The 18,871-nt window shown below is 32.9% G+C and overlaps 1 protein-coding gene and 1 long non-coding RNA gene across 8 annotated transcripts in view; one reads left to right on the forward strand and one right to left on the reverse strand.

Moving 5' to 3' along the window:
• Positions 1–18,871, forward strand: part of LOC145293210 (myosin light chain kinase 3-like) — a 410,867-nt gene that overhangs the window by 309,160 nt on the left and 82,836 nt on the right. For all 7 annotated transcript variants that reach the window (XM_080139736.1, XM_080139738.1, XM_080139737.1 and 4 more), the window contains one exon: positions 18,600–18,693. In XM_080139736.1, the coding sequence (XP_079995862.1) occupies positions 18,600–18,693 (94 nt within the window). The remainder of the gene's footprint in view (positions 1–18,599; positions 18,694–18,871) is intronic.
• LOC145293211 (uncharacterized) overlaps positions 1–18,871 on the reverse strand; it is a 269,161-nt gene that overhangs the window by 59,999 nt on the left and 190,291 nt on the right. The window lies entirely within an intron of this gene.

The raw sequence follows: 18,871 nt of genomic DNA on the forward strand, positions 1-18,871 counted from the left end.
ATGTCTTTCTTATATTAGGATCTCTAATACTCGGGTTACACTGTATTAAGTTCCATATAATAACCGATAGCGAATTATCTCTATAATAATAAATACGTGTGTTAACGTGATTGTATACGGCATAATCACGTTGACACACCGGTTTCCGCACGATCACCGAAGTTAAGCAACGTTGAACCTGGTCAATACTAAATGGGTGACCGTTTGGGACTTCCAGGCTCTGTATGTGCTCTCTACTTATCTCGGTATTGTTTCCAGTCGTCCTGGACTTCTCCTTGACCCAAACAGTGCCGATTCAGGAGAGGTGAGGTTAGTAATTGCGCAACCCTTGCCTCTAATTAAACGCGCAGCTGCCCCTACAGGGGGGGTATACTTTGTCTTTCGAGACTGAAATAAATACGTAATCTGTAGGCACCGCCAAAACTGGGGGGGGGGGGCAGGTCAGTACTTTTTGACGGACCGTCTTTTTAAAAATCTACCAAAAATCAGGTAATTATCCGATCAATACGAAATTTTCAGCGATTATTAGGAGAAGAATGAACTTTATAACAGTGTACTTATTTTTCATAAACGATATTTATATATATATATTTTTTTGCTTACAAAACCCCCCTTGTTTTGAAGTGGGAACAAATATGCTTAAAATAATCATCTGAGACTGAAATCAACATATTGTGTTGTAAGGGACAGAATTATAGATTAAAAAAAAAAAAAAAAAAAAAAAAAAAAATTGTTTGCATACCTTATTTTGACGTCTGAATATCAGAACTTCGATTGTGTTTAATTATCCCGCTTTTGAGTTTTGAAGTGTGAAATTCGGTGAATATGTTAAGTAAAATAATTAATTTAAGTTAAGCAAAACAAAAAAAAAAATTTTTTTAATATTTATACGAAAAAAGCTATTTTAAAATTTTTAATAAATAAATTAACAATTTTTTTTTAGCGAGCCGAATAATGCATGACCATTATTAAACAGGGCATGCTTTGAATAATCGATACCAAAAAAAAAATTCGATAAATATTGTGCCCTTTGTGTTAAAAATAGCATCTTTTTTTTCGATCCCGTTTGAAAACGTTTGCCGCCTTTGACTATGGTGGACCAAACGCGCTGAAATAATTTTTTTTTATTCTGCTTTAAATTGCCCCCCCCCCATTTTGGGGAGTCTGGCCCCCACACACATACACATTAAAAACCAAACGCATACAAATGGTCACCCATCTGGTACTGGCCAGCCTCAGCTTAATAATACATTGAAATTTTCGTCACTGAAAAATAAGTTTTTTTTGGCCTGTTTGGTCTTCCATAGTTTGCTTTTTATCAGACGAAAACGTAAACAGAGTCGATCTGAACTCTACGTCAACGCGAATATCTGGTTACCTATATGAATAAGTGGAATTATTTGAAATTCAGGTACTTATATTATAATATTTTTGCATATTCTCTTAGAAAATCATCCTAAATCTTAGTTAGACAATAAATAAATTAATTAATTATTTCAAAAACCCTTTTTTTTTTAATATTTAAGTACGTTTTTTGTGCAAGACAAAAAATGTCAATTGTTAACTTTTTGGGAAAATTTAACATTTAAAATTGAATTAAAAATAGTAGAAAAAGTTTTACATTATTCTGTTTTCTATATGATAAAATTCAGGGTTTTATCTTTCTGGAAAAAAAAAGTTACTCAGAAATAATGGATTTTAATAAACGTAATTTCGTTTTAAAAAAACAACAACAACTTGATTTTGCGGCCATTTTTGGCGGTGCCTAGTAATCTGCATGAATGTAAATATATTTCAGCGTATCTTACGACTGGGCAACGCCGTGCTGTTTGTTTATATATATATATATATATATATATATATATATATATATATATATATATATATATAATTTTCTTCATTTAAAAAAATATCTTCCTAAGTTTTTGTACGTAGTTTGTTTTGAGTTTTACTACTCAATATCACGGCGATTAATGGATAAATATTGTGTATATTCCCATAATAACAAAATATTTTCTTTGAAGTAAAAAAGATTAATGTTTATTAGCACAGCAATAAATCGGGGGGAAAAAAGTAAGGCAAGATGAACCAATAAGGCGAGAAGTGAAAACATCTCTTTTGTTGTAAACTGAAAAAAATTGACCGCATAACTCGAAATGCGTTCATTCACAGAACGTTATTTGCTATCGCTGTCAAATTGTGCGTTTGTTATTTTCCGCGATTGTCCAGTTCTCTCTAAAGAATAGAACTGACCAATTCTTCTGTTTGATGTTTCTTTTTTTTTTTTTTTTAATTTTTAATGCTTATTGTCTGCAACTTATTCTCGTTCGAGTAATCATTTTTTTTTTTTTTCATTCAAATATTTGAATTTCTTTTATTCTTTTTATGCTTTCAACGTTCGATTTCTTCTTCTTCTTCTTCTTCTTGTTAATGAGCGCGAATGCATGTATGCAAATGCTTACGACATACGAAATGACGTCACTGTAAGGAGAGGAAGAAGACTATAAAAAGAGCACGTTCGAAACGACGTTCGAGATGATAGAGGTCAGAGCTGGAGCGGGAAAACTTGCTATTTGGGGAAGTACCCGAAAATAAATGACGTTGTTACAAAAAAAAGAAAGAAAAGGAGTCTAGTTATTACTTGTCCTATGTTCCTTGCGACGTAATCTGCTACAACGTGCTGCGTCTACTAGTGTAAAAGTGTACAATGTTACACAATATTCTATTTTTTCTCTTTTTTTTTCTTCTTCTGGTACTTTTCTTTTTTTTTTTTCTTTCGATGGTTTATTTTATAATTCTTCAAACGTTTTTTTTTTCCTTATTTTTATTCCAAAAGTTGCCGTTTTCTTCTTTCGGGGTTTGATTTACTTTTTATGATTGTTATTTTCTTCCCCTTCTTCATTTTTCTCGCTGTCCTATTGGAATATTACAAATACGCTTCCATTTTATGACATCATTCCAAATATACGTATCCCTTGTTAAATTTCAATATTTATAATCCGTTGGCAAACAAATAAGTAAATCAAAACAATGTTAAAACCCGCCATTTTCATTTCTAAGCAAACGTTTCTTTTTGATCAAAATGACAGACTAGATTTCAAAATGGCGCTCGGTTTAAAATTACATTGCATTCACTGTCACTTGCGACGAGCGAAATAAATTACGGGGAGAATTTAATTATATTTGTCAGCGTTATGAATATTACAGCATTTAAGATGACATAGATTTTCTTATCAAATGTCATCACAAAAACGATTATTCATTCTTTAGATAAGACCACTCACCTCAGATTTTTACGTCAATTAAACGTTCTTAGTTTTACCAGTTTATTTTTCCTTCTTTTTTTCTCTGTTGCTTTCCTTTTGTTTTATTTGCTATTCACGTCGTATTCTCTACCTTTGTATTTCTTTTTTCTTTTCTTTCGTTTTTTCTATCTTTCGTTTTTTTCTATCTTTCGTTTTTTTCTATCTTTCGTTTTTTCTATCTTTCGTTTTTTCTATCTTTCGTTTTTTTCTATCTTTCGTTTTTTCTATCTTTCGTTTTTTTCTATCTTTCGTTTTTTTCTATCTTTCGTTTTTTTCTATCTTTCGTTTTTTTCTATCTTTCGTTTTTTTCTATCTTTCGTTTTTTTCTATCTTTCGTTTTTTTTCTATCTTTCGTTTTTTTTCTATCTTTCGTTTTTTCTATCTTTCGTTTTTTCTATCTTTCGTTTTTTCTATCTTTCGTTTTTTCTATCTTTCGTTTTTTCTATCTTTCGCTTTTTTTTGTTACTTTCGTTTTTTTTTTTTTTTTGTTACTTTTGTTTTTCTTTCGTCTTTTCCTTTTTCATATTTTCCCTTTTGTCCTTTCTCTTCCTTTTTCTTAATTTCTTTACTTTCAGGTTTTGCTTTTCATTTCTTATTATTCACCTTTATTTCTTTTATTTTTCTTCACCTTCATTTCCTTTTCCTTCCATCTTCCTATTTTATACCCCTTCTTCCATTTCCTACCTTATCTTCATCTTTTCTATCTTCACTTTTTTCTATAGACCTTATTTTCGTTTTTCATTTCCTTATCTTTCCTAATTTTTCCCAACTGTGCGTGATTGACCGATCTTTCTGATATAAACATGTGTGTGTGCATATGTGTATAACGCACACATTTCTCAGTACACTGAAGAAGATCGTAAAAAGCGATCGACATTTCTGTTTTTAAGACTGATTTCAATACGTAAGAACAATTTTTTAAAAAAGGGACACATATCGGTCGACACCGGTTTACTTTGATCGTCGCACTCACATCCTCTCTGTAAACAATAAGAGTGCGGGTTTGTTTGTTTTTTTGTTTTGTTTTTTTTTTCATATATATTTACAAACTTTGAAGTTTGGATTCATATTTTTATTAAAAACAATAATTAAAAGGAATATTATTTATTCGCGACCAAGATTAGGTTATCTATACTCCTATAAATTCGTTTTTCAAGCGTGTGTATTGATATTCATATTAAAAACCCTCTTTTCTATTAATTTAAAAAGATAGAATTTTGTTATGTATGGGGCGTGGAATTGCATTCACTAGCAAAAGATCTAGCTAATTTGCATATTCTTTTAAACATTCATTTTAATTAATTCCCTATTAGTTTCTTCGGTTTTCTTATGGAATGATCATCTTTAGTTAACTATTACGTGTAATTATATTAATGCAGATGTTCTACATGATTTATACTTGCATAATATTCGCGTAAAAAGTTTACAGGAAACACAAAATTGTTTCCATATATATTTATGTATACGCATATACTTTTGTTAAAAAAAATGTGCCTACCAAACTCCTAGAGGGGTCGCTTTTTTCGCATATATTTTCGAAAGTCATCCCCTCTTTTCGATTGTCTAGAATTAATTTAAACCCACGTCACTTCCGATTTGGCGGTGGTCGTAACAGCAAAGACGTTATTTTTTTTTACCATTCTTTTCCTCCTTCGCGGTACGGGTTCGAGCCTGCCTTGCTACTACCACTTTTTTTTTTTTTTTTTTGCTCAACATACACATCCAAACACCCGGGCAATCCCGGCCTGAAATGCTGAGATATATATATATATATATATATATATATATATATATATATATATATATATATATATATATATATATAAACGTTTTAATTTTTGAGCGAAACGAAGTTGTATCACGTTTTGCAGACTTTCGTCTTTTTATAGCTGATTTGGGGACAATATCTCGATGTTTTCGAATGAAATTGATAGAAATGCAGTGCGATGATCTATTATTATCGAAATCTAATACCTGTGGAAGGGACCGGATGGTATACTTCTGTTATAGACGATCTCGTCCTCATGTGAAGTTTAATGTATTGAATGAGTGATTGAAAAGCAAAAGGTCGGAAGTGAAAACGTATTTTCCGATATGTGACAGTGAAAGAATATAGATTTATTTTCATAAATATACATGAGAAATCGTTGAGAAAGGAGTAACGTTACTTGCGATTGATGAGAAATCGTTATGAAAGGAGTAACGTTACTTGCGATTGGTGAGAGGTTGACGGGTGAGTCAGGAGCGCTGGTTGGGTGGCCAGAGTTCAACGGAAAAGAGGGAGGGATATATATATATATATATATATATATATATATATATATATATATATATATATATATATATAAAGAAACAGGAAGTGACGTGGATGTGTCGCTCTCCGGTTTTCAGAGTTAAAGGGCGACAATCGAGTTAGCCTGGGAGTTTCAATTCCCACATACCAAAGATATTTCATTAATTGATTTTTACGCAAAATATATTTTCCAAGAGGAAAGCATTTAAAATTAGTGACTAGACAAAAAATAGGCTAACATTTCATAATTTTCTGTTTATTAAATTCAAAGTCTTCATTTTAGAAAAAAAAAGATCATTAGTGCTGGAACGATTTTCAACATTTTCTCGATTCTAATACAATTAATGATTCTGGTTCTTAAAATACTAGAAATATCACCGCTTCAAGTTCTTAATATTTTCAAATATTTTGTAAATTCTTATTTTTATATGAACTTTTGTTTACCTTTTTGAGAAGGTGGTTATATATTTTGTAAAAAATAAAAAAAGGAAACTTCCATGAACAAAGTTTCTTTCCTACAAATAGTAAAAGTAGTTTATAACTCATGGATTCTGTTTCACCAAGTCATATGTAATCAAGTTCTATTTGAGCCGACCTCTTAAATAATTAAATCCTGCCTAATTTCCACCATTATAGTTCATCAAGATGATGCCTCCTTTTCCAACCTGTCCAAGTCAATAACCTTATCCCCGATTGGATTTTAGACCTTTATAAATAGTGAGCCCCCCTCTCCCTTCTTTAGTAAAAAAAAAAAAATAAATAAAATGATTTTGTAATTGATAAATTCTACTAAACCAATAGATGGAATCTTGTCGGATACTGTTTTTTTTTTTTTTCGTTTCTTTTTAATTCAGTCAAAGTTCTCGGAAATCAAGGCGGCTCCATTTTGGGGCTAACGCTTCATCTCCATATGAGGACTCGCAGACACACAAAGGTCATTTTATATAACAGTAGATCTAATTTATAAAACTCATAATGTCCGTCTGTCTGTCTCAATATTTTCAAACTATCTCTTTTGAAATTAAAAGTCGCAGTCTGTTCTATCTCGACAGACAACGGATACCCACTGTAAAGGGAGTTGCGCGTGTAATTGTGTAACAAGGGTTGCGTAATGACCAACCACACCTCTCCCGATTCGGCACTGCTTGAGTCCAGTGGTAAGGAGAAGTGCAGGACGACTGTAAACAATGCCGACATAAGCGGAGAGCGCATACATCACCTGGAGGTTCCAAATGGTCACCCATCTGACACTGGCCAAGCTCATCATTGCTTAACTTCGGTAATCTGACGGAAATCGATGTGTCTAACGTGATTATGCCGTATATGGCACCTCTCCTGAATCGACACTGCTCAATTCCAGTGGCAATGAGATGGCCAGGACGGCTGGAAACTGCTACGACGGCTAGGGGCCATAAACAATTGCATTTTTATGGACTGTTCTTTTTTAAATTTTTTAAGGGGTCAAAATTCGAAAAAAACTTGTTATACATGTTACACATTCATGTTACTTAATTTTACATCGGTTTATATGCGTGTAACGTTGGTACAGTGGTAACGTAGCCAGTTAGTTTATTTCGATTCTAGCTGATGGTACCCAAATATCTTTTTTTTTTTACTTTTGAAATTACGACTCTATAATAATATATACGAAATCTGAATAAATTAAAATATCATATTATAGTGTATTCTACGCTCCCACCCCAGTAGTATATGTATCTATGATTTTTATAAAATACTAGCCTGGGTGCCCACCGTTGCCCGGTTGTTTGGAGCAGTGTGTTGAGCAAAAAAAAAGGGGGGGTAGTAAGCAGGCAGGCTCGAACCTGTACCGCGAAGGAGGAAAAGAACGTGGAAAAAAATGTGACGTCTTTGCCGTTGCGTCTGTCGCCAAACCGGAAGTGGCGAAGGTTTAAATTAAGGCTAGTCACTCGAAAAGATGGGGTGACTTTCGAAAATATCAGCGAAAAAAGTGCTCAGTTGATAATGAAGGAATTAATATTTTTAGCCGATTTTTCGATATTTGTTGTCCGAAGGGTCGCGCTCAAAACGATATCAATCTCAAGAAATTCCGTCGCCTCAGTAAAAAGTATTAGGCAAACATATAAATAAACAGACAGGTGAGATTTATATTATAGACTAGCGGGAATGCCCAGCGTTTCCCGGGTGTTTGGAAGTGTGTGTTGAGCACGAAAAAAAGTCTTAGTAGACAGGTAGGCTCGAACCCGTGACACGGAGGTGGAAAAGATAGTGAAATAAAAACCTGACATCTTACCGCTACCCTATGACGTGACAGGAAGTGAAAAACGTTCACATTTAGCGATGTCAATCGAAAAGTTGACTTGCAAAAATAGATAGTTAAGTGAATGAGTTCACGCAGGCGCAGAAATGAACGTCTGGCTTAAGTTAAGAATTACGCACTTAACTCTGGCTGTAGACCAGTTTCTGCCGTATCTGTTTCCCCACGATGTTGGGGTAAACCAGCCCCCCCCCCACTAAAAGGGGGAGTTCTGCCAGCGTTCAAATGAATATCAATTTTCTGGTATGAAGGGTTTCTCCCATATTGATCAAAGCTAAATTGCCTTTCTGGATGTCTCGGCCACGAAGGATTTTATTTCGATTAGTTTCACTTTTATACGAAAAGACAGACACTGGAAAGGACGGGAAGGAGGTATTTTTTTAAAAATCGATCAAAATGAAAATAGAGACGACATCTGTTCGCAAATCTAAGATATTATCATTTAGGAAGTATAAGATAAATTCTCCATAATAATAACCTTGTCGAGAACCCCGGCGAAAAAAAAAGCCTTTCGTGGACATACAAAAATGCGCGTGCCCATTTTGCCTTTATCTAATAGATGCTTTTTTTAATTACATTTCACCTTTAGTATATACCACTCCACTTCGTTTAGAAGCTCAATGTTTGTTAAATATAATAACCGAGTATATATAAAAACAGTTTAGCTATATTCCAAGTTTCGAATATTTATTTTTCACCAAACTGTTATTTCAGCATATCAAAACTTTGGTACATTTCTTTTACAAGTCAATTAACTAATTATGTCAGTATCGAATCTTTTCGTGCGTATACGCCTCATAAAAAAATCTTTTGCTTAGAAATACATGACAATATAGTCGTTGAAAAAGAAATTTCATAGAACCTTAAAATCGCAAGTAGCCATTTTGATATCAAGTGTAAGGCTAGTCTAGTTTCAGTTTACGCTTGAATTAAAAATGTTCTAAAAAGGTTTTAGTTGACAGAGAATTTTTTTGTTGATACTATTAGTTTGTTATACTTATAGATTATATCTAAAATGGGTTTATTTAGGTTGTGGATACGAAACTAACCCCCTCGCTGTTTTTTTTTAAACTGCATTTAAATTTCATTTTGTGTGCAGCCATCTCAGTGTTTTCTTCTTCCTATCGTGTATTCTTCATATGAGGGTAAATTGTTTTGTAATATACTAACATTTATAAAGTTTAAATATATTTAAAAACATAATTAGATTAAAAATAAATCGATATTGTCTAATGTAAGAAATTAACTCAATTAGAAAATTACTTCGTATAAAGAGATAACTGTTTTATCGCCGATCTATATTACATTTGTAGGTTATATTAACATATATAATGGTTAAAACAAAAATACAACACAAACTTAACCCAATTTATTATAAATATATTTCAACCCTAAACCAGGCCTTTTCAAAGTAGATGGGCCAGTCAGCTTAATATCTGACTTTAACATTGCAGACACTTATAACTGTTATTCGTATTTATTCGAAAAATAAGTTAAAATGTAAGTAAAAGATAAGAATTTTAAAAGGAGGGGGTCGATGAGGGATTATTTCGTTGAAGAAAACAGTTAAGAAGTATAGAAATAAAGTTGGAATGGGGAGGTGCGGAGAAGGAATTCAAGTTAGCTAGAAAGAGGAGGATATATATATATATATATATATATATATATATATATATATATATATGGGGATGGAATTTCTTTTTCCCTAAACACCAGGTTTATCATGTACAAAATCAACCTTTTGTTGGTAAAATCAACTGGAAACAACATCTGACGAGTTGGTGAGGACAGGAAACTTTTATGGACACATAAAATCATAAAAATGCCATCCCATTAACGAAACAGCTGTAATGATGAAATCCAGTATGAAATAAACACGATACAAAAAGAAAAAATGTAAGTCTTTGAATTTCAACAGTTTTGCACTAATATATATATATATATATATATATATATATATATATATATATATATATATATAGTAATAGGATTCGACGTTGTCTGGGAATGAATGAAGATCAAAGAATGTTTCATCCTCCTATATTTTATTGTCATCGAAATATATAAAAACATCCAATTTTTACATTTTCTCGCATTTACTTAGTCCACAATATATTGCAGTTTACATTGCACCGTACAGAACCTAGTATTGATTTTATAAAGTATTATATATAATGGCTTGAATTAAGGTTTAAAATGCAAAAGTCAAGTATCTGGCTCCAATTGTGCCCTAAACAGAAACATTGATTTCCAACGCGCCCTCGTCATATCAAAGAACCTACTGTTGATTTTATATGCTGGACCTTTCTGCTCGTGCTTCTTAAATGCGCTTGTTAAGTTAGGCTGTGTAAGGTGTTAACTTGATCAATATCGCATCTTCCTGCTTTCGTCTGATTATTTCGATTATCGAAGACATTCTGATAAAAAAAAACAACCTATCTTAGAACTCTGCCAGGCACACCAAGTACGTTTGTGTGAAATTTCATAAAAATAGACCCAGCCGTTTTCGAGTTCAAAGGGAATGAACTCGCAGGCACACAAAGTTCATTTTATATAATAGTACATAATGTATGTATGTATGTATTAATGCTGGGCGATTAATCGGAATCGACAAATTTGAGAGTATCGGAATCGAAAAAATTGGTTTTTCGATGCCAAAACGATTCTTTTAATTTTCGTTTTTTATTGGATTTTGTTTAAAGCAAAATCTTCCATTGCTGGTAGTAATGATAAAATACTAAATATTTATTGATTTTAAAATACAAGTAAAGCTAAAATCAATAGATCATCCTCCACAAGTGTGTTTTGACGTCTAGGAAAGTATCTGCACATTTAACATTTTTTTTTTTAACAGAAATCGGGGAAAATAACATCGCTATAGTTAAATATTTAGAGAGAATCGGGAATAAAGTACGGAATCAGTAATAATGTTGGGATCGTCCCATCACTGGTATGTTGTACGTATTGCAATGTCAGTACACGTAGCTGATAGCGTTCAAGGAGACGATTTGGCTCATCCGGAATTATGTCGGGGTTGCTCTCTGATCTGATCTGATATGATGCGAAACCTGAAATCAGCAACGGAGGCAGTGCTTCAATGAAGATTTCCCTGGAGGCATTCATAAGATGTATTTCACGATATAGCGCGCGCGCGCACACACACACACACACACACACACACACACATTCTATTTATCAACAATATTCAGAGTTGCTCTGTTAACATTTCAAGGTAATTGAAACTGACTTATAATTTAAAGAACTATTCAACAAGATTCGTAATTGATACGCAAATAAACAAAACAAAAAAAAATGCCCATTCAGTAAATAAAATGCACACACACAGTTTTTACGTTTTCTCACACACACTAATCTCACCTTTCCTTCACACACACATGCAAACGCGCCGTCTCACATACACATCGTTTCCCACTCCCACACCCTCTCTCTTTCTCACTCGCACACACATATTCGCGTTATGAATAGCAAAAAATATGGAAACCAAAAAGCGCAATATCATTTTCCACTGTTGATCTCATTGGATTGGAATGTGCTTGTTATTTTATCTCGTGTATAATTAATAATTAGGAGAGGTCCGTTTTAATCGTGGTGGTTCAAGGCACGGAGCAAGAAAGAAGTTGCCGGGCCGAATTCAAAAGCCAACTTGAACTTCGAATTAATACATTTATAAAAAATACGAACCTTTTTTTTTTTTTTAATCTTTTTTTTCCTATATAAATAAAACAGTATGTATGTGTATCTGTGTACATTTTTAAGCGATAAACTCTTAAAGTACTTGGCATATAACACTGAAACAAACAGAAAATAATAATCATACACCAAGGATGGTTTATAACGAATAAAATCTTTGTTTGGGTGGATGAATAACGCGTAAAAAAACTCGGCAAGTTGAAATGCAAAATGTTCATTTCAACTTGCCGACATATTTGTATTAGTTTGCGCATGCGTAACTAAATGTAGTTTAATTTAAAAAATTTCTTATCTGTCTGTCGTGTTAACTCAAATGGTAGAGAACCCGGCTGGAGCGCTAAATGTTTTGATTTCGATTTTAACTGATGGCACCCAAGCTTTTTGTAACTTTTGAAACGACTACTACATATTAGGTACAATATAATATTCAATAGAGAATTAGCTCTGTAATAACAATACGAAATCTGCATGAGTTAAGTATATTTAAGCGTATTTTAAGTCGGGACAAGGTCAGGCCCCGTCCCAGATAGTGTTTAATAATGGGTTACCACTTATCAAGATCCGGGTCCACTCGAGGATAAGATTGTCAGTTGATCAATGAATGGAAACGTTAGGAGGAATGGGAAGAAGGAATGGGCAGAAGATCACTTGAGTGCAATTGATTATTCTAGATGACGGCTCAACATATATTTGTTTACATTAGACTTTGAAGACAATTGTTATAGTCGGTTGAGAAGCAGATTCGTGGTGTTTTGGTATGTTTTAGGAAACAAACTTTGTTCATGAAAAATTTATTTTGCTTTTGGTACAGAGCGTGTGGGTTAAATAGCGTCAATAAGATGTTCTACTAACTATGCATAAAGAAATGCACACCAAACTTGAATGTCTACTGTAGAGAATGTGAATACCTACTAAACACTATCCTCGAGCGTCTAGAAACTCTCTGTACGGCGATTTGTCAGGATAACCTAACATTAGGATTCTTTTTCCCTACAAGTAAACCTTGATTAAATATTTAAAATCACATAGTATTCACGACCCAAATAAGTTCGCAGTATGGCTAACACATAGTCTTTTACGAGTAATGATGCACCTTCTGCCAGTGATGTTACCTCAAGTTACAGCGCGAAGCTGGATACTCCACTAAACTAGGTGAATTCTTGCCTTGTAATCCAGTAAGACCAAGAGACCACAATAAAGATATACTATAACATATTTAAATGGTCAATTGGGGACAGGAAAATTATGTTCCTAACTTCTTTATTAACTCGGTGTTTGAGAGGTAAAGGAGAACTTTAATGGAATATTTGAATATCTATGTATATCATGTAGAAATTAAGTGTTAGCCCCAGGAAAGGAGCCCCGTGATTTCTGAAAACTTTGACTGAAGTAAAATGAAACAAAAAATGCCGCCATTACACGTCTCCAACATTTGTCAGCAAATGATACGAGTGTCGTTCTAAAAATAAAGCCTTTTTTTTTTTTTTTTTTTTTTTTTTTTTTTACTGAAAAAGTTGAAGAGTTGATGTAGTTTCGGTTACAGACGGGCATCAAATAAAATTACAGTATCGTTTAATAGAAACACCTCCAAACGGTTTTTATAATATACTGAAACTCTATTGCGTTCTATTTTCGTAATCGTCTAAATTCCATGATCATTCCCATATAGATCGCGTCGACATCTTGTAAATAACCAGCTGCTTTGTTCGTGCGGTGTACGATACATCGTTACCAGAAAAGGCGGGAAAAACTATAATCCCATACGTAGAAATATATAAACGTAAACTTAATTTTTTGTTATATATAAAGGAGTTACCACTTACCAAGGCCCGATAGCCACTCGAGGATAAATGTTAATGAATTTACGGGGGTCAGTAAGACAACAGTTCAGTGGTCGTTTTTGGTGGGAATTGGGCTATTCAAGGGGACGAAATAACAAGAACATGTTCACATTAGACTTGAATACGATCGTGTTATAGTCAGCAGGGAAGCAGGCCAATGGAACAGAGTTCCACAGGCGGAAAGTTCTTAAAAAAGAAGCTTTGTTCATGGAACCTACGTTTAGAGATGTATTTGTGTCACCACTTATCAAGGCTATTCGATGACAAAAGTTAACGGATTGTCAGGTGGACGAAAAAACAACGTGATGTTTGATAACGAAAGTGGTGAGTGAGCTTTGATTATTTAATAGATTCCAGTTGATGGGATATTTTTCAGTTTCATATTATTATTATTAGTTACTAGCATTTCAGCCCGGCGTTGCCCGGGTGTTTGGAGGTGTATGTTGAGTAAAAAAAAAAAAAAAAAAAACGGGTAATTTTTTTAACTTTGACCCTATTATGACCTCTTAACATTTATTGCTTTGGACTCAAAGCAAGTTATTAAGTTAGATCCATGTCCAAGGAACCTACATCTAAAATTTCAAGTGTTTAGACACAAAATTGTCGGAGGAGTTTGGTAGACTTCTCAAAGTTCAAATCGTTGAACTTTGACCACTTAACAGCCAAATTTCTGGCCGAAAACTGATCAGAAAGATTTTCCCAAACCTCAGTAGCATGTATATTAAATTTCGAGCCTGTATACTTAAAAGTGACAGTTATTGTGTAGGGAAATGTACACAGACACTTTCATTTTTATTGATATATAGATTATTGTTATTATTTATTATTAGTTATCATTTTTCTTATTTATTATTGTTCTTATTTATTATTGTTCTTATTACTTATTATTATTATTATTATTATTATTATTATTATTATTGTTGTTGTTTTGTTGTTATTATTATAATTTATTAGTAGAAGCAGCTGTACAGACCCGGCGTTGCCAGGTATATAAAAAAACATGTTGCCGGGTGGAGGATTTAGTCACTAACTCTGTGAGATAAATTAAGTTACAATTTTCCTTAAAGTTGACCATATTTGAGATTTTTGGAAACATAAAACATCTTCATCTATGAAATTCCAACGGAAATAAAATCTCATAGCTTAAAGGGAAATAACTCATAGGTTAAAAGAAAGCTTATTTCCGTTTTAAATGCAGCTGATCTTTGTTATAATAATAATTGTCCTTTCTCTCTTCCTGCTAAACAGTGTGCCAATGAGATAATTGAATGGTGCAAAGCAGACATTGAAGCACATGTTCTCGCGGTTCATTACAGATTGTGTAGCTGCCATTGCACAAAGACATTCCGCCAGTTTGTCCGTCATAAGCCAAATACAAACTGGCAAAAATTTATAGATGCTAGAAATCATTATAAGAGAGAAAATGTCCACAGTCCAAAAGAAGGCATGCCGAAATAACCAAGGAACGCATAGAATAGTACGTGAACGTGAGTAAAAAATATAATTGAAATAAAATTAAATAAAATTAAAAATAAATTAAATAAGTTAACTTTATATAATATTTCTAAATAGAACACTTAAAACAATTCTAGTACTAATTTTCATTAAAGAAATTAGAGCTAATTATTAAAACAGAATTTCTTTAATGTAATATGCAAATGAGATAACCTCTTGAATGTTGATTCCTTTTGAATAAATAGTATGTATAGAAATCGTGCAGGAATTAAAGTATATAATAGTTCGTTTTCAGTATTAAAATCTATTTGTGAAATGGTGTACGCTTTGTAAATATTAACCAAATCGTAAACAAACATTATATATATATATATTCATATGCACATAAAGTTATGAACAGTACATAGGGCCCGAACAAAGCCGGGCTGAACTGCTAGTGTATATATATATATATATATATATATATATATATATATATATATACTAGCTGTACATACCCGGCGTTGCCAGGTAAAAAACATGTTGTCGGTCGGAGGGTTTGGTTACATACTATTTAAGATACACTAAATATCCTAAGTTGTTACGATTGTTACTGAGAATTAACCATATTTTGGATTTTTTTGAAGCATAAAACATAGCCATCTTCATCTATGAAATTCAAACAGAAATAAAATCTCAAAACAAAGGGAAATAACTCGTGCGTTAAATGAAATCTTACTTCCGTTTTTAAACACAGCTGATGTTTAATATACGAATAATGAAAAATACATTGAATTAAATTTAAATCAACTTTATATATTTTTAAAATAGAACACTTAAAACAATTATTAATTACGATGAAAAATTTAGAGCTAATTATTAAAGAGATTTTCTTTAATGAAATATGCAAATGGGATTGCCTCTTGAATGCTGATTCCTTTTGAAAAATAGTATGTAGAAAAAATATATATGCAAGAATAACAGCACATAAGAATACGTTCTCAGTATTAAAATTTAATTGTGAAAAAGTCTAGTTTTTATATATATATTAACCAATTTGTGAACAAACAGACAGGAAGACATCTTTATTATAATAGATTTGTACTCACTAGGAGTTCTCACACAGGTCATCATTAAAGATTACTCACTAATAACCGGTGATGTTCACTGGAGTCTGGATGACAACAAATCTCCCCAGGTTTCCACTACTCTCCACTTCTTTCGAAACAATGTATTTACATCATCGCAGCAGCCGTTTGCCATCAATTTCTTGCTGGCAATGATCATTGGTGTTCACTAGAATTTTTGTGTCAGTAAGCCTTCCCAAAGTTCCAGTCCTCTTTGCACTCATCTAGTGGAGGTCTTGTTAGTGTTTTCTCTCCTCGATCTTTTCATCCTCCTTGACCCTGCTTGATTATTTGGTGTTGTACCAGTTGATGCCGAGACTAGACTTCAATCATTTCGGTTTTCTTTATGTTTTACTTCTGCAGCAGTTTTTATATATCCGGCTAGCACCTGTAGCTCATGTGTAATGGTCTCCTTAGTATTCAAGAGTTTTCGTTAATATTTCAGCCATTTTTATTATATGTAGCTTCTTAACTAGTGCTCTGATCCCTCTCTCTCTCTCTCTCTCTCTCTCTATTATATACTAGCAGTATTAACCGGCCTTGGTCGGGGGTTGCTTTGATGCCTTTTTTATGCTTATTTTGATCTGTATCATTGATAATTCCAATATTTTCCTTTTTGTAATCCTAAAATTATTTTAGTAAATTTCGGTAATATTGACACCTTACCGATCAACGTAACCTCCACACAATCGATGCAACGTGCCAGCAACCATCCAATTTCTCTGATTTGTCCCCTTAGCAGCTATTTTTCCAGCTCAAAACCAACGACTTTGGCGAGGTCTGGGGAGTTATGATTTCTTGAACCGTATGTGAAAGAAACCACTTCATTAACATCGACTATCTATTCATTGTAAGAATTTATGTGGTTGTTGCTGTATAGTGTCGAAAAATTCCTTATCTTATGTTGCCGGCATAATACTTGTGCTTGGTTCTTGTGGTCTATGTTTTGTTAAACCGACATATAAAAAAAAAAAACATCTGAATCACATTTTCACTAAATATGCGTAAATATGGCTGCTATGGAATTTCTTCAGGATCAGTTGCTTGTTCAATAGACGTTCAAAAACAGAAACATAATTTATTTTTGCACCGCTAAAAAAACACGTAAATTTTCAAGTCTTATAAAATGATTTGCAGTTAATGAAAAAAATAATTAAAAATTTACGTGCAGGGTTTGAACCTGCAGACCACGTCATGCAAAAAAAAAAAATACTATCAACTTATCCACATTAGAATATTCACGGCTCGTTGTTCTATCATTGTTGCTCAGCAACGACATGGAAAAATGGCTTTTCCGGTGATAGATAAATTAAAATAACGGTTTTTATTATCGATTATCGGTAATTATCGGGAGGTATTCTAAGACAAAACTTAACTGAGCTCATTCCTAGACTTATACACTAAAGTTCTGTAAACTTTACAGAAAATCTGTTCGGCCGTTTCGTAGTCTATAAGGAACGAACTTACACACACGGACAAAGTTGCATTTATATAATTGTAGGGAAGAGATAAATTAAATCCGATAGCGTGTGTGTTATTTTGTGTGTCACACGTACATCTTTTTCTTCCGATTGACGGTCGTTTAATTATTATGACCTTCCATTTTTTTTGTAATAAATAACATGACCGAGAATTTTTCATAAGTTTTGGTTTCGGTTTCGACTATAGCTGAAGGAACTCAAGTTATATCTAATATATAAAAGGCTATACGTCTGTCTGTCTGTATCCATGTTTTCAAGCTCTATCCCGCTCCGAAACTAAAAGTCGCAGGACGGCGCTAGGAGCCTCAAATAATTGGATTTTTTTTTTTTTTTTTTTTGCGTTATTTTATGGGTCTTTAGCCGGTTAAAATAGTTTTTAAGGGTCAAAATTAAAAAAAATAGTTATACATTTTGTACATTAATCTTAGTTGATTTTTAATTTTTAATCAGTTCATATGCGTGTCACGTTGGTACAGTGGTAACGTCATCAGCTTTGAATGCTACAGTTTTGTTTTTGGTTCGATTCTAGCTGATTGCATCCAAATACTTTTTGTTTTTACTTTTGAAATCACGACTTTATAATAATATATACAAAATCTGGACAGATTAAAATATATTTAAATGTATATTACGCCCGGACAAAGTCGGGTGCCCCCCCACCGCTAGAAATATATATATATATATATATTCCATAAGTTTCGGTTTCGATTCTAGTTAATGCACCTAAGTCATATGGATATATATTTCTTATGTTGAAAGTCACAACTTTTTAATATATTATGATCGATAGTAATTAACTCTTATAATAATATATACGAAATCTGCATGAATTAAAGTATCATATTTAAGCGTATTTTGCGACCGGGCTACGCCGAGCGTCACTGCTAGCTTAGATAATTACTTTTGCAGTTTTAACAAGTGTTACAATATGAGGGCGTCTCCACTTACACTGAATATCCACAGAATGCCAACATCAATATATTACATATGAGTCTGCTTTGAATTTCCACAGGTCCCGCTAGTTATTATTATGATGATGATGATGATTATTATTATGATGATGATTATTATGAGTATTATTACTACTTATTCGTTTATTTCTTTATTACAGAGCCCGCTTGTCCATTCGAAACTGCCAATATAACAATAAAGACAGACTGTTGGGTCACAGAATACTATGAAATATCGGACATTTTACTCGGCAGGTGAGTTTCTTTTCGGATTAAAATTGATTATTCGTTTAAAGTCGCCCTAACACAGTAATTTGCCAAATGCATAACTAGCAGCAAAATGTGAACTTTATTAAATTATCTGATCGATAAGGACGAAAATAAGAGAAGAGTAAAAAGAGACACTGTTTAGGCCATGGTATTCCGAAGCTAA

This window comes from Euprymna scolopes, chromosome 14, assembly GCF_053919585.1.
Source record: "Euprymna scolopes isolate OS-2025 chromosome 14, ASM5391958v1, whole genome shotgun sequence".
NCBI lineage: Eukaryota > Metazoa > Mollusca > Cephalopoda > Sepiida > Sepiolidae > Euprymna > Euprymna scolopes.